General features: G+C 65.5%; 2 protein-coding genes across 3 annotated transcripts; both read right to left on the bottom strand.

The window, feature by feature from the left end:
• Positions 1 to 2,924: 2,924 nt before the first annotated feature.
• Positions 2,925 to 5,731, bottom strand: RAB7B (RAB7B, member RAS oncogene family). Of its 2 annotated transcripts, XM_026077262.1 has the most exons (5): positions 5,658 to 5,731; positions 4,962 to 5,088; positions 4,436 to 4,651; positions 3,807 to 3,932; positions 2,925 to 3,005 (listed from the first exon to the last, which is right to left on the bottom strand). In XM_026077262.1, exons 1-5 carry the CDS (start codon positions 5,708 to 5,710, stop codon positions 2,925 to 2,927), a joined length of 603 nt encoding a protein of 200 aa, XP_025933047.1. In that variant the 5' UTR covers positions 5,711 to 5,731. The 2 variants fall into 2 exon arrangements, with proteins under 2 accessions (XP_025933047.1, XP_025933046.1); XM_026077261.1 differs by lacking the exon at positions 3,807 to 3,932 and having other exon boundaries at positions 5,658 to 5,717.
• A 4,851-nt stretch (positions 5,732 to 10,582) lies between these two features.
• Positions 10,583 to 13,415, bottom strand: CTSE (cathepsin E). Its single transcript, XM_026077215.1, has 8 exons — positions 13,381 to 13,415; positions 12,671 to 12,788; positions 12,230 to 12,348; positions 11,944 to 12,143; positions 11,575 to 11,697; positions 11,336 to 11,477; positions 10,861 to 10,959; positions 10,583 to 10,747 (listed from the first exon to the last, which is right to left on the bottom strand). Exons 2-8 carry the CDS (start codon positions 12,786 to 12,788, stop codon positions 10,583 to 10,585), a joined length of 966 nt encoding a protein of 321 aa, XP_025933000.1. The 5' UTR covers positions 13,381 to 13,415.
• Positions 13,416 to 13,898: the final 483 nt, after the last annotated feature.

Raw genomic sequence — 13,898 nt, 5'->3', positions numbered from 1 at the left:
CTCTGCTAATACTAATAGCAATATTCTCTTTTGCATGTGTCTAGGTACTTAAATGTGATTTTCCATTTGGTAGTTAGCATCTTCAGGCTTCTTTTTTACTGTTTTTGTGCATGGCTTTAATTAGCGAGTGAACAAATGTAGTGGCTCAGCCTGGGCTGTCCGAGCTGAGTGAAGCGCTCAGCACAGAGCACTCCATCAAGGCTGGAAAGTATCTTTGACTTATTAAATATGACAGTGTGGGACAGGGAGGACGAGACCTCAGTTTGATTTCGTTTCTCGAGTATCTCCTTGAGCAAGGCCTTCCGCCGGCGTGCGTTGGTACCACTGGCTGCATAGGAGCTCACTGAGTCACACAAGGCAAATATTTTTCCCTTTGATTCTCACCCTGAGAAAATCTAGAGCTGACCTTGTTAATCCTGTGTGTTACAAACCTCCCCCCATCCTTTATCGCGTTTCAGCCGCGGGATAGTGTTACCAGCCTAGCACCTCTGGTCTCTCCTGCCAGCATCCTGCCTGGCGCAGCGCCACCCCGTTGAGTCTCCCGGTCTTCCTGGAGGGCGGCTTCCCGGAGCGACCCCGAGCGTCCCGGGGCTGCTGGGGCTGCAGGACCACACCGCTGCTGCTCCCTAGGGGGATCAAGGAAGAAGGAAAGCCTTCTGGCGCACGGCCTGCGCGGGTGGCCGCTGCAGGCGGAGGTGACACAGGAGCCCGGCCGGCTGCTGTCAGCTCCGGCGTCGCTGCACATCTGCAAGGCGCATTAGCCGCCTTCCTCCGACACGGCCGCGGGAAACAGCTGCTCTCCCAGACCACCTGGCAGACGGCTTGGAAATACTCTGCAACCGCATCCTAACATCTCGGGCTGACTTGGAAGGGTCAATAAGCTAAATCTTTGGGAACTGTTTGCTCCAGCCCCAGGCCACATGCCAGTGCTAGGGCCCTGCTAGTCTCCATCCCCTTCAGGTCTGACCTAGTGTCCGGCGGCGGGGCACCGTTAACGCTGAGCCTCTGCGGCCCAGCCCTTGTCTAGCCCCGTGCTGCCGTCCTTTACCCTGCGGCGGGACCAAGGCTTTGGGGTCGGTCCAAACCCTTGCAGGGGCTGTACGGTGCCCGGAGCAGACGTCCAGGTGCCAGCGCTCCCTCTCCAGCCTGGAGCGCAAGTGAGAACAGCGGGCAGCACCCGCGGCTGCAGAGYGGGGTGCAATGCTGGATTTCCCGGTTAGGTTTCCCCCTCCTTTCCCTCCGTCTTTCCTACCGCCTGGCAAGACCTGCCAACACCRCAGGAGCCTGAACAAGGGCTCCGGAGCGAGCTGCACCTGCGGTTAAAGGTCTGGCCCTTGCTCAACGAGGCGCCGCGGCACGCTCCGCGCCGTGCCTCGCAGGGACAGCCGGGTCCGGGGGCTGAGCCGCGGCCAAGCTCCGCAGCTCCCGCCTGGCTCCGGCTCCAGCAGCTCGCGGGCTTGCTGCCCTCGCCCGAGCCTTGGGCACGGGCCAGCGGCTGCTCGCCCCCGGCAGAGAAGAGCAGGCAGCGCCCGCCCCGTGGAGCGCGCTTGTTTGGTCTGCTCAGCTTTGGGTGTCCAAACTGCCGTTCGCTGAAATAAAACGGGTCGAGTTCCCATCCGCCTGCATTAAGAGCTGCCAGAGGAAGGGTGTAATTAGAAACAATCTCGCTATTGATGCCGAGGGTATTTAACACCYGCGGTATAAGCAGGCCTGGCCGACGCAGGGCCCGCGATGCTGGAGAGAAGGGGGACGTGGAGCCGGCCTCTGCGTGGCTGCCGCGGGGACGCGGGGAGCAAATAGTTAATGCCCCTCGTCCGAATATTAAGGGACAAATCCTCTCCCCGGCTSGGYGCCCGAATAAACAGGCTGAGTGCCRTTGMGTAACGAGGGGGCTGGGAACATCTCCGCATGCCTTWCCGGAGCCGGGCAGTCTCATTAGGGCCCCCCGCACGTCCGGGAGCCGGCCGGAGCCGGAGCCGCACGCAGGTTTCACCCTGCCCGCTCCAGCGCCCCGGCACGCGCCCAGGCGGCCCCGTGCCCGCGGTGCCACGTGCCGTCGGCGCCGGCTTGCGTTGCAGCAGGCGGCAGCGGCCTCGGCGTCCCGGGAACGGCGGCGGCTGAGCCCTTCCCGCGTGCGGGGCGACGCTCGACGGCGGGGCGGCGGCAGGCCGAGCAGGCGGCACACTGCTGCTGCCGGCACGGAAAGCACGGCCCCGCGGCACGACGGCGGTGAGCCAGCCCCACGCCGGTGCCCCACRCTGCCGCGGGAGCCAGGGCCCGGGCTGCTCCCAGCGGGCTCCCTCTGCCGACAGGCGCTGCAGCGGAGGCTCCCGCGGTTGCACCGCTCCCGTCACCGGAGGCACGAACGGAGCGATTTGCCCCATGGTCGGCACGACGGCAGGGAAGGGAAGCCCGAGCCCCTTCCCCACCCCGGTGCTGCCAGGCTGCGGTAATACTTTGCAACACAGGTATATATAAAAAATGAAGTATTTATTATTACTTTTTTTTTAAAAAAAAGAATCCCTGACAAAGTGCTTTTTACTGAAAATCCTCACCGGTGAGGTACATACTCCACAGGGGGGTGCAGGTGCACGAGGGAAACCGAGGCACGGGGAGGTGCTGCTCATCCAGACGCGGGCAAGGCCTGCGCCGGAGAGGCAGTGCCAGGATCGCGGTCTCCRGAACGGCCCCGGCACCGCGGCGGCTCCCCCAGCACCGTCACTGCAGCGCGTGAGGCAGCGCCTGCTCCGCGCGGGGTGGGAGCCCAGCGGCGCGGGGCCGAGAGAGGCCCGGCAGCGGCAGGACCCGGGATGCTCACGGTGGCCCCGGCACCGGGAAGCGGGCAGCCTGCGCCGYGGCGCGGTGACCCTCCGGGACCGGCCCGGGCACGGGGCTCCGCTCAGAGCGCGGCGGCCTCTCCGGCCTCAGCAGCAGCTCTTCTTGGGCTCGTCGTCGGGAGTGAGCTTGATGGAGTCTGTTAAGTAACTCTCAAAAATCCCTTTATACTGGAAGAAGAACAAGAGCCGGGATGAGCGGAGCTAGCGCCGCGGCGGCAGCAGCCCCGGTTGCCGTTTCTCTCCTCCCGCGGCCCCCAAGCCCGGTCCCCCCCCCGAGAAGCCCCCGGYTCCGGGCCGCAGCCCCGCCGAGGCCGGGTGACGGTGCAGCGAGCRGCCGCGGGGCCCGGGGGGGCTCGGGTTGATCCCCGATCCGTGTTTAAGCGCAAAAGCCGGGAAGGAGGCAGGGAGCGCGGCGGGGAGCGCGGCGGCCTCGGGCCCGGCCGGCTGCCGCTAGAGGACAGTGCTGGCATGCCGCTCGCCCGCGCCGTGGGCGAGGAGAAGGAGCAGGCCCGGTTCTCCTGCTCTTCCAACTCGTTTTTTGAACTTCAAAAAAAAAAAAAAACCACGCACGGAAGCACTGCACTTACTGGGGCAATGCTGCACTCTGGAAATAGGAAATATTCCTCGGCAGAGAGCAGGCTGCAGGGGTCTGCTCGGATCAGCTCTGCATAGCAGCCGGGTCCCGCTCCCCCCGAGCCCCCCCCAGGAGCGTCCCCGGCTGGCGCCCGAGGGCAAACGCCAGCCGGGCTCCAATTTCTGGCTCCAAGAGCTCCCGAGTCCCAGCAGCTCTTCCCAGGGGATTCCTCACCCGCATCAGCCTCGCTGCATCCCCTCTCGCAAGGGGACGGGGGCAAGAGCCAGAGCGGCCGCTTGCAGCCCGTTGGGACCGCTGAGCCCCTCTGAGCAACGCGGCACGGCCGCCGGGATGGCCGGAGCATCCCGCAGCAGCAGCACGGCATCCGGGCTCACCGTGGTTAAGGCCTGCTTCGCRAGGGTCTCGAAAGCCTGCGCCACGTTGATGTCGTTCTTGGCGCTGACTTCGAAGTAGGGGATGTGTTTTTCTTTGCACCAGGCTGAGGCGATCTCCTCGGATACCTGCGGGAAAGGCGGATGGGGCCACAGCGTGGACCCGCACCGCGTTGCGGGCGGCCGCTGATGAAGGCAACCCTCCCCGCCATCAGCCTGGACGCCTCCGGACCTCCCTAGCTTTCCTCCAAGCACCGCTGAGCAGGGGCAGGACGCTGGGAGCCTAAGTGGGTCTCCAGGATGCTCGATGCCCCTTCCCTTTGGTGGGGATGCCCTTTGCCTCCGAAGGCAACGCAGAGGCTGTTCGCCTCCGCGAAGAGGCTGGTGGGAGACATCGGGCAGGGTCCAAGCTCCCGCTGGTCCCAGGACCAGCCCTGCAAGGTGCAGGACCAGCTGCGCAGGGCTCGGCATCGGCATGCCGCAGCTCCTCCGCCCGGGAGCCCTGGTTCCCACGTAACCAAACTCAAGACGCAAGAGAGGCCTGACTCTGGGTGGAAGATCAGCGTTTTCAAGCCATTGGGACTCTACGGCRTCTCCGTTCAGGCACACGCGAATCTCTGACCGGCCCTTACCTGCCGATCGCAGATGTCTATTTTATTCCCCAGCACGACCATGGGGAAGTCTTGCTCCCTGGGGATGACCTTCTCCAGGAAGTCATCTCTCCAGTTCTCTAGGGACTCGAAGGACTCCCTGTCGGTCACGTCGAACGCCAGCATGCAGCCGTCCGAGCCTTTGTAGAAGGTCGACACCATGGACCGGAACCGCTCCTGTCCCCCCGTGTCCCAGATCTAGGGCAGAGAAGGGCACGGCTGCAGCCCCGCAGCGCGAGCAGCACGGACRCGGGCAGCCCCCTGCTCTGCTCGGCTCGGGAGCGCCGAGCCTCCRAAATGCGCGGGGTTTCAGTATGGTTCGCAGGTGTTCGGTGTTGCTAAAAAAATCAGACCCAGTAGGCCCAGCCCTGCACCTGATGACGCCAACAGGCGTTTTGCTGCAAGCTTTGGGGATGTCGGGGCATGCCGGGACGCAGGCGCCCGCGGGAGCCGGGTGCGCACCCACGGCAGCCTCCGGCCCCGCTGCTGCTGGAGCACCGGGTCTCACCTGCAGCTTCAGGGGGGTGTTGTCCACGGCGATGACTTTGGTGAGGATGCTGGCGCCCAGCGTGGTGCGGTAGTCCTCGTAGAACGTCTTGTGCACGTACTGGTGCAGGAGGGAGGTCTTGCCCACGCTGGCGTGAGGGAGGGGATGGGGGTGAGGACGGTGCACGGCGGAGCCAGGCTCCAGGGGTGCTGCGCGCCCATGGCTGCTCCCCACCGCGGCGCCCGGCCGCATGCTCCTACACCAGCGCGAGCCCTGGGCATTGTTCCCAGCACCTTCCTGGTGGAGCCGGGGGAGCCGGGCGCTGCTGCCRGTACGGCGAGGTGCCCTGGTCCCGCTGGGGACGGGTGCAGTCAGCATGCCCTGGTCCCGCTGCGCCCGTCTCCTACGGCCGGAGGCATTGCAGCGTGCCGGCTCCGCCGGGCTGCTTTTTGCCCCAAAGTCCACCTTGCATTGCCCAACAGGGTCCTGCCGACCTCTGGACAACGCGGGGGCCGGGGAGGGGAGGGAAGCACGCTCCATTTAGCAAAAGGATTTTGCATTGCTTAAAGATCAGTTTGCTCTGATCTCGGCTCCCGGGGCCGTGCAGACGGACAGATAAACGGGAACCGGGGGGAAAAGCCTCTGCGAGAGCGCTCGCCCCATCTGCGACGGCGCRGCGGGGCCGGGAGGCTGCTCCCTGCCCCGGCAGGCTCTTACCCCAGGGCTCCTATGATGATTATCTTCAAATCCACCTTCTTGCTGGAGTCCATGGGAAGGCCCTGCGGGAYGGAGAGGCGGTTACCGCGCTCGCTGCTGCGAGGAGCCGTCCCCGGGGGCCGCGTCCCGCCGCGATGCCGAGCCCGGYGCTTCGCTGACGGCCCCCACGGAYGGGCGCAGAGGCCTGCGGTCCCGGYGCTGCTCACGCCGGCTGGCTCTCGCCGCCTGCACACGTCCGGGCACGCTGCTGACGCCTAACGCACGCGCACGGGCTGCCGGGTCTGTGCAACTGGAAATACTTGGGCTTGCAGCAGGAGCACGTGAACGGCCACCCCGTTCGGGTACGGCTTGGCAAGGGAACACCTTCACCCCCTTTTYGCCCCAAAAGGGGACGACCGGGGATGCTTTCAGGCTTGGTTAATAAATGCTGCTCAAGGCAAAGCATGTTTGCTCCAGACCGGCAGCTGAGGAAGAGGAAACCCTGGCCTGGGAGATGCCTGTCTGCAGCATTCCCGCAAGTGGCTTAAATAGAAGAAAACCCACGTTGTGCTCTTTTCCATTTCCTTAGCTTGTATAGGAAAAGCTTGAAATAAGCATGTTTGTTTGCAAGTTGCCCGGTTTACGCTGGAGCACAGGGAACGATGCTCCATGTGCCTGGATCAGCAGCCACACGGCTCCTGCACAGCCCGGGAAGACCCTCGGGGCAGCGCTTCCCCGCGGGCCRGCAGCACCTGAGCACATCCAGCGTCCAACAGACACATTTCCAGACAGGGGACAAGCCCTGCTGGGCAGGGAAGCAGCCCGGCTCATGGGGAAGCACCCGGCACGGCACCGCCCCGGCAGCGGATGGAAACATGCACCGACAGCCTAATCCCTGCATTTTTCCCCGATGCGTTGTGCAGCCTGCGCGTTCACGTGTGCTGAGCAGGGATGACACGCTGGCCCTGCCGGGGTGTTTCGCTGCTCCGCTCCGTCCCCCTGAGCTGGATGCAGCCACCCCGTGGAGCCGGGCTTTTCCCACCCTCCCTGCAATCCCAGCCCGGGTCAGGGCAGCATCCACCGTGGAGGCTGAGCCCCAAATCTCAGCACCCCCCAAAAAAAAAGCTTCCCAGGCATTTTTCCACATCTGGACGGCCTTTTCAGACACCAGAAGGTTTGAGTTTTAAACTCAAAATGGAGTTTTCCAGCCCGGCTGCCTCCCTGCTCCCAGGCTCAGCCGCGGTCCCAGCTCTCCTGCGCTGCCGCAGGGAAGGGGCCCCGGCGCGCTCACCTGCCGCGACCCCCGTCCGCGAGAGCCTCCGCCGCGCCGGGGAGCGACGGCTGCCGGCTCCGGTCCCGCCTGCGGCTCCGGCTCCTGCCTCCGGCCCGGCGTCCTGCGGAGGGAAGAGCCCAGGGAGGAGGATCCAGGAAACCGCAGCCGCCCCCGGCGCGATGATGCCTCCGGGCGTGGGGCCGAGCTCGCTGACATCAGCGGAAAGGGGCCGACAGCGCCCGTTCCCGGGGGGGGGACGAGCCCCTCCGGCGGCTCCCGGGCTGCGCCGAGCGCTCCCTCAAAAACCACGGCGCTCCCGGCGGGAATAACCCCGCGCTCACCGCTCCTGGGCCAGGGATGGAGCGCAGGGGCCCCGGCACAGGGAACGCAGCAAAACTTCCTTCTTCCCAAAGGGCTTCGGGCTGGGTTTTGGCCTCTCCGGATGCCCCGGTGCTGTTTACCTGCCCCCTGGGACCCCTTATCTGCCGCTGCCTCCGGGAGATTATCCAGGGCTGAGAACCAAAACCGGATCAGGGCTATCGCAGCATCGCCCGGGCCCCGGAGGACCCACCCTGGACTTTGCCCAGGCGGCGCCGATAGCGCCGGGGGGATAAAGCAGCTTTGTGCGCCCGGCTGCAGCGGGATGGCCGGCAGGCGAGGCCGKGGCCGTGGCGGTGGCTSCCGCRGYGGYGGCTCCCGCRGCAGGGTGCTCCCAGCCGGCCCCCGCGGCCGAGGCTGCYGTCGCCCGGGCGTTGCAGCAGGAGCAAAGCGCGCGAGGGCCGGAGCTGGTGTCGGGCTGCTGCAGGAGGATGCGCGTGACCCGCCAGCGTGGCTTCGGGGGCCTCCGGGGTCGGTGAAACGCGGCCGCCCCRGGGAGCAGCCCCGCAGGCTCCGGGRCTYGGGCATCAGGGTCCCTCGYGGGCAGCCGTGCCGTCGGCGCGGGACCCCTGCCCTGGCGCGGGGCCCCCGGGGCCGCCCGCAGCACAGCTTCCCGGCTGTCATCGCTGCTGGGCTTGGCTCGCTCGGGGTAAATTCGGGAGCCGTCTCCTGGGGACGGCCCCGCGGTGAGTCACGCTCAGCAGGGCAGGAGCCTCCGGCTTGGAGCTGCTCCGGGGGCAGAGGGCGGCTGCGGGGCCGGGAGCGCRCCGGGGTCTCCTGGATGTGGCCAGCCGCCGGGGGACGGGACGCGATGCTGTCCCCTGCCCTGCCCGTGGAGGCGGGCGCCGTCCCGTGCAGGATCCGGGGTGGGATCGCTGCCGCAGCCAGGCATGCCGTCCTCCCGCTCCTGCAGCGCAGTTTTGGGACCTGTCTGGCCAGAAACTCCGCTTCTCGCCCGCGGTGCGGTGCAGGCACAGGGAGGAGCCGCGACGGGGTGGGAGAAGCACCGGGACCAGCCCGTGGGCACCTCTCGCCGGCGGCGCGTAAAAGGGCGGCTTCTTCCTTGTGCGGGATGCTCTGGCCCTTTCCAAGGCCCCGTTTTTGGTCTCTTTTCTCAGAGTATTGCTGAACCCTGCAGCGAGGCTGCGCAAAGGCAGCTGCCCGGCCTGCCCCCACCTCGGCAGGGCTATTCCGGTCGCCCCCCCCGGTCCGAGCCCACGGGCACCTTTCCCCGGTCAGATGATCGATGCCGGCAAGAGCACGGGCATGAGGCTTGTGGCTGGGTTGCCTCACTGCCGGCTGGTGCCCACCCGCCGCTTCCCCTTCCGCGCGGGGGACGCCGGGCCGGTGCCAGCCCCGGGGGCCGGGGGCAGCTCCCGCAGCCTTTCCCTGCTCTCACGGCAGAAGGGGTTTCCCAAAGCTCCCGCTCCCGTGTTGCCGCGTCCATCGCAGGCGGCGCGCGCGTAGCCCCAGCGCCCCGCGGGACCCCTGTGGCGATGCTCCGGGGGACGCGACGGTCGGCGCGTCGGCAGCTCCCTGGTTATTTCAGCAGTTGCCGCCGCCGCGGGCACCGTCCTTCCGTGACTGCCTAACCGCAGTCAGCGATTCTGGGGGAAAAGCGTGGCTTTTACGCCCTGTGACTATGAGACACCGGCGAAGCTCTTGCAACTCCTGGGTTGGCCATGAGACACGGCCTGGGGACCACGTCCAGCGGAGAGGCCCATGCGGAAGAGGAAGGGTCAAGTTATTCTGCAAGCACGCAGCGGTGAGAGAAAGGGAAAGGGAGGAAAGAAAAAAGTGTCCAAGCACCCGAGCTGTTCACAAGTCGGTCATCCCTGCTCTCCCAGGGAAAGAGGAAGCCCGGTTTGCTGAGCCACCGCTGAGCAACGCGGCTTTGGTGGGTGGTGCCTGGTGGCTCCTCGGTCTGCCAAGAGTTAACCGGTCGGGATCCGCCGCTGGAGGAGCGAGYGGAGACCTTTGTCCAACAGGCAGTTGTGCCTTATCTGCTGCGTGCCCCGATAAAGCACGATTAAAGTCAATACAGGCAGTGGGGACAGGAGGTGGTCGGTGGCACAGCCGGCCTGCCCGAGCAGGGTAGGTGCTTTCTCCTACTACAAGCGACAAGCCTGGGCTGCCAGGTTTGCATCCAGACCAGAACTTTCCAGATCTCTCGGACCCAACCTTTAAGGCTGGTCCAGGTTGGGAACGATGTCCCAGCTGCAAAGCTCCGCTCCGGCTCCGGATGCTGCTGGCGTTCAGGGGGGTCTTGGGTGTCCTGTYCTCGATGTTGGTCCTAACCCTGCCCTGAGCCCCCGCCGCCGCTCGCGTGGTCTGTTTGCTGCCCGGATCTGCCCTGGCAGAGCCAAGGGGCCTCGCGTAGCTGTGAGCGAGGAGAGCCGAGCCACTGATAAAAATAACCCTTCTCTGTGCTTCCCTTTCTTGCTGCCCTCCGTGCRCATCTCGGGATGCATCATGCGCGGGTGGCAATCGCTCGTGCTTGCCCGCGTCCCCGAGCCCTGCGCCGTCAGCAGGTCCCGTGCATCGCCCCGGCCGAGCCCGCAGCCTTCCCGCCCTCGCGCGCCCTGCGCCCTTGCAAGCCCCCCATGGCATCGAGGCRAAATTGGCTGGAAAGCACCTGTTATTCCGAGAGTTTCGCGGGGCCCTCTGTAGTCTGATGGCCGTCTCCTTGTTCATCAGCACCAACTAAACCTGCTCATGTGACGTGTTTTCCCGACGGACCCCCGCCCCGGCTGCCCCCCCTTGGACTTTCCCAGCTGCTCGGAGCCCAGCTCCGGGGCTTCCTGTCCTACCTGGGCAAACAGCCCCCTTCTGCCAGCTCGGAAATCCCTGGCCGAGGGCTGTGGGGGCTGACGGCTCGGCTCACTGGAGGCAGGCCAGGGGCTGGGGAAGGAGGCCCTGATATTCCCGCGCGCAGGGTTTATGCCAGCGCAGCCGAACCGAGCCCTGCAGCGTTGCTGCTGTGCCGGCCGCAAGGCGAGAAGGACGCTTTCTGTTTTATTAGAGTCTTTATTGGCCCATGTTTAAAAAAAGAAAGAGAATCTCCAAAACTGCTTCTGCAAAGCTGCCCAAGACGTTTTTATGCTTAGCATGAAACTGCCTCCTGGCAGGAACTGGGCTTCCATCGGGCTCTTCAGCCGAGGCCCCCAGGCATCTCCATTACCTCCGAGTGGGGACACCAAGGCAYGTAGTGAAATGAAGTGACTTGCCCAAGGCAGTGGCCACAAATGCAACCCAACAGCTCCCTTTCCTCCCCGTCCCATCAGGTGCTGCAGCCCTAAGGGACGGCTGGGGCCAAGCCCACCCGGTCGTTTCCACGGTCAAAGACGGAGTAAAACTGCCGAATGAAAACGTCGCCCAGGATCCAGAGCGGGCCGGCAGGAGGGGCGATGTCCATGCCCTGGAAGCCGCTGATGCAGATGGCCATGCCGTCGCCGTACTCCTAGAGGGGAAAAGGATTGTGAAACTGAGGAGCAAATCAGAGAACCTCGCGCTGGCCGAAAATGCAGGAACCACGGTTTCTTGGCGGTGGGTCGCGTCGCCCGCGGGCCTTACCATGAGTGTGTAGGCCTGGGCGTTGAGCGTGTAGAGGACCCCGTTGATGGTGAAGGTCACGTCAGGCATCGTGCTCAGGTTGTTGCACTCCACGGCGTACTGCGAGACAGGAGACATGGCTCAGCTCGCCCGGCCACGCGGCAGGGACGGCYGCTGCCTACCAGACTGGGGTGAAAGCAAGGGATACCATCCGTCCCTTCCCTGGTAGCTCGGAAAAGATATCGTGAATTTAGCATGGATGGAAGAGAGAAAGCATTGGTTGTGGAAGGAGCAATGAGCTTGTGATGGCATGAGTCCATGAAAACTTGTCCCTGCTGGGATGCCGGCCGGCATCTCCTAGGGGCTTTCTCAGGACCAGAGCACACGTCTGCACCAGAGGTGCCGTGTAGCCGGGGCTTATAGCGATGTCCCTCAGTGGGACGCCTGTCACGGCGAGAGAGCAACCCCAGGACTTTGCCTCCCCCCCGGCTCTCACCTCTCCATCCACAGGCATGGCGCCAATGTATTTCTGCAGTTCTTTTATGTCCTTGGTAGGACCCGTGAGGAGCGACGTCCCGGTGTCCACGATGGCCTGGCACCCGTTCGCGCAGAACGCCACCGTCCCCCCGACCTGGATGCTGCGAGAGGAGAAACCGAGGCGAGGAAAGGACCGGCAGGGAGTGTGTCCTGCCGCCCGGCCCCCTCCAAACCCTTCCCGCGCCCGGCGCCGCTTACTTGTCGACCTGGATTTGCCAGTAGCCTTGCCGAGTGACCGGCACCCAGTTCAGGGTGCCCTCGAAGTGGGATGGGTCGAAGCCGCCGAAGAGCAGCTCCCCTGCCGCGGAGGAGTCCTCGTTCCTGGGGGGAAGAGCAGATGCGAGGGGTTTCCTTGCTTTTGCTTTGCACATCGCTTTCTAAACAGGTGGACTTATCTCCATATACTTCCCACAAATGCTTAGGGTCATTAGCTTCATTCCTACGCTGATAGGACTGCTGCCACAAAACCTGAGAAGATCCCCCTTACCACCTTGGTAAAACATCCCTATTTTAACAGCCTTTCCTGAAAAAAAAAAAAGGGCCCCCAGAGCAAAGCCGTGTCCTCACGTGCTCATGTAGACGGAGAACATGGGCAGGTCTACCAGGTTTTGCGCCATCATGTTGTCGAAGACGGGGGTGACCCCGTCAACGGCCAGCGAGGGGTAGGCCAGCCCCAGGATCCCGTCGAACTCGGCGTCCTGGAAGGCTTTGCCGGGCTCGCTGATGCTCTCCGCAAACTGCTGGTTGGCCACGGTGAGGCCCTCGACCTGTGGGGAGGAAGAGTCTCCCTGGCGCTTGCGCCTCTTCGGGGGGCAAACGAGCCGCCCGGGATGGGAGAACCCGAACGACTCACCATCACTTGGTCAGACCCGATGATCCCGGTCAAACTGCCGGTGCCGTACTGGATGGAGAAGGGGGTGCCCACGGCCTGGTACGTGCGGGACATGGAGGGCTGGAAGCGCGTGTGCGCCGCTGCGGGAGAGGAGGCAGCCGGGGCGGTTGGYGGGAGCGCGGCGCTGCATCCGCGCGCTGCCGGGGCCGGGCACGCCGTGGGAAAACCCGGCGCTCCCGAGATCCCCCGTTCCCTGGGGGAGCAGTTGTAATCGGAGGCTCCGGGCAGCCGGCCCAGAACCGGCGCCGCGGTCTCTCTTCGCCTGTCGTTTGCCGGCCGGCCGCCCCGCTCCTCGCTCGCAGCCCACGCTGCCGCTAGCAGCTACTCTGCGTCCTCTTCGCCGTGCAAGGACCCTCCCGCGCGCCTGGGCCCCGCGCGGTGCCGGACGGCGCCTCGGCTCACCGCAGGCTTTGCTGACGCAGTAGGCGGACGGCACCCAGAGGTTGGAGGAGCCGGTGTCGAAGACCACGGTGAAGTTCTGCGGCGGGTTCCCGATGGAAATCTGCCCAAAATACTCCATCTGGCGCAGACCGGAGCAGAGGCTGCTGTTAGCCGCCGGCGCGGCAAGGGTTCTCYGCACCAGGGCGGCGTTTGCGCCCTCGCCGCAGCGTCATGCCGGGCAAACCCCAGGAGCCAAATATTTAAGGAACAGCAACGCAAGCCCGGGAGGAAAGGCRGCGCCGCGGCTGTGGGCACCACGCTGGAGCCGGCGGCAGGGCCAGGCCCAGCCGGGACCTGCATCGCGAGGATGCGAACGGTCCCCCGCAGTGACGCCCGGCCGGACGCCTGTCATCGCACTTTAGTTTTGGGGGGGAAATTTGGGTCTCTCGCTGGCAGCTCCAGGCCTGACATGGGAGGCAGGAGCGGGCTGGCAGCATGTGCCACGGACGTGGTCCCTCATCTGGGATCAGCATCGGATTCATGGGAACAAGAGAGCAGCAAGGAACCGGGCCGGCAGTGAACCGTGCTGCTGTGTTGCTCCTGGGCTTGCTTTGCCAGCAGAAATTATGGGAAGTATTAGGGCATTTGAGGCTGTTCCTGCAAAATAACGTGCGCTCCGGGGGCCTGGGCACCRCGGATCGCCCCGCGGCCCCCTTCGCCGCCCCACTTACGTCCAGGTAGTTGATGAGGGGCTCGCTGACCTCCTTGAAGGCGCTGCAGTCCTCGCTGTACTGCAGCATGTCCAGCTTGTGGGCTTTCCAGAAGTGGGAGAGCTGCCCGCGGTCCCGCAGCGACCGCCGCAGCGACCGCCGCCGCACCAGGGCCACCCTGCGGGGACAAGGGTGCCTGTCGCCCGCGGCGGCCTGGGAGAGCCTCCGGCTGCCCGCGCCGGGCTCGGGGGGCCGCTGCGGGCTGCCGACCTCCTGCACCCCCCGAATGCACCGAATGCACCTCCCCGAGCCCCGCGGGTCCCGGGAATTCGTGCCGCCCGCTGCATCACGTGCCCGGCTCCCATCCCGCAGCCCCGCTGCCGGCCGTGGGGAGGAYGGTCCGACCGGAGGGAGCAAGCGACGCCCCGGGGATTTGCCACGGCCGCAGGTGGGAGCTCGGCTGCGGCGCTCGGCCGTTCCTGCGCCGGGTGCCGGCGGGACGGCGGGAGCGGAGCCGCGGCGGGGCGCCCGGGGGAGGA

The sequence above is a fragment of the Apteryx rowi genome, unplaced genomic scaffold (genome assembly GCF_003343035.1).
Source record: "Apteryx rowi isolate R43461 unplaced genomic scaffold, aptRow1 scaffold_45, whole genome shotgun sequence".
NCBI classification, from domain to species: Eukaryota; Metazoa; Chordata; class Aves; order Apterygiformes; family Apterygidae; genus Apteryx; species Apteryx rowi.
Note: the sequence above shows the minus strand (reverse complement) of the source record. Positions and strands in the feature narration are given on the sequence as shown.

Excerpts from the sequence above, each read along its gene's own strand:
- CTSE (XM_026077215.1), bottom strand. The coding sequence starts at position 12,788 with ATGGAGTATTTTGGGCAGATTTCCATCGGGAACCCGCCGCAGAACTTC. Across the intron at positions 11,698-11,943 it reads TTCTCCGTCTACATGAGCAC|GAACGAGGACTCCTCCGCGG; the intron begins GTGAGGACACGG and ends TCTTCCCCCCAG. Across the intron at positions 10,748-10,860 it reads CCCAGGCCTACACACTCATG|GAGTACGGCGACGGCATGGC; the intron begins GTAAGGCCCGCG and ends TTTCCCCTCTAG.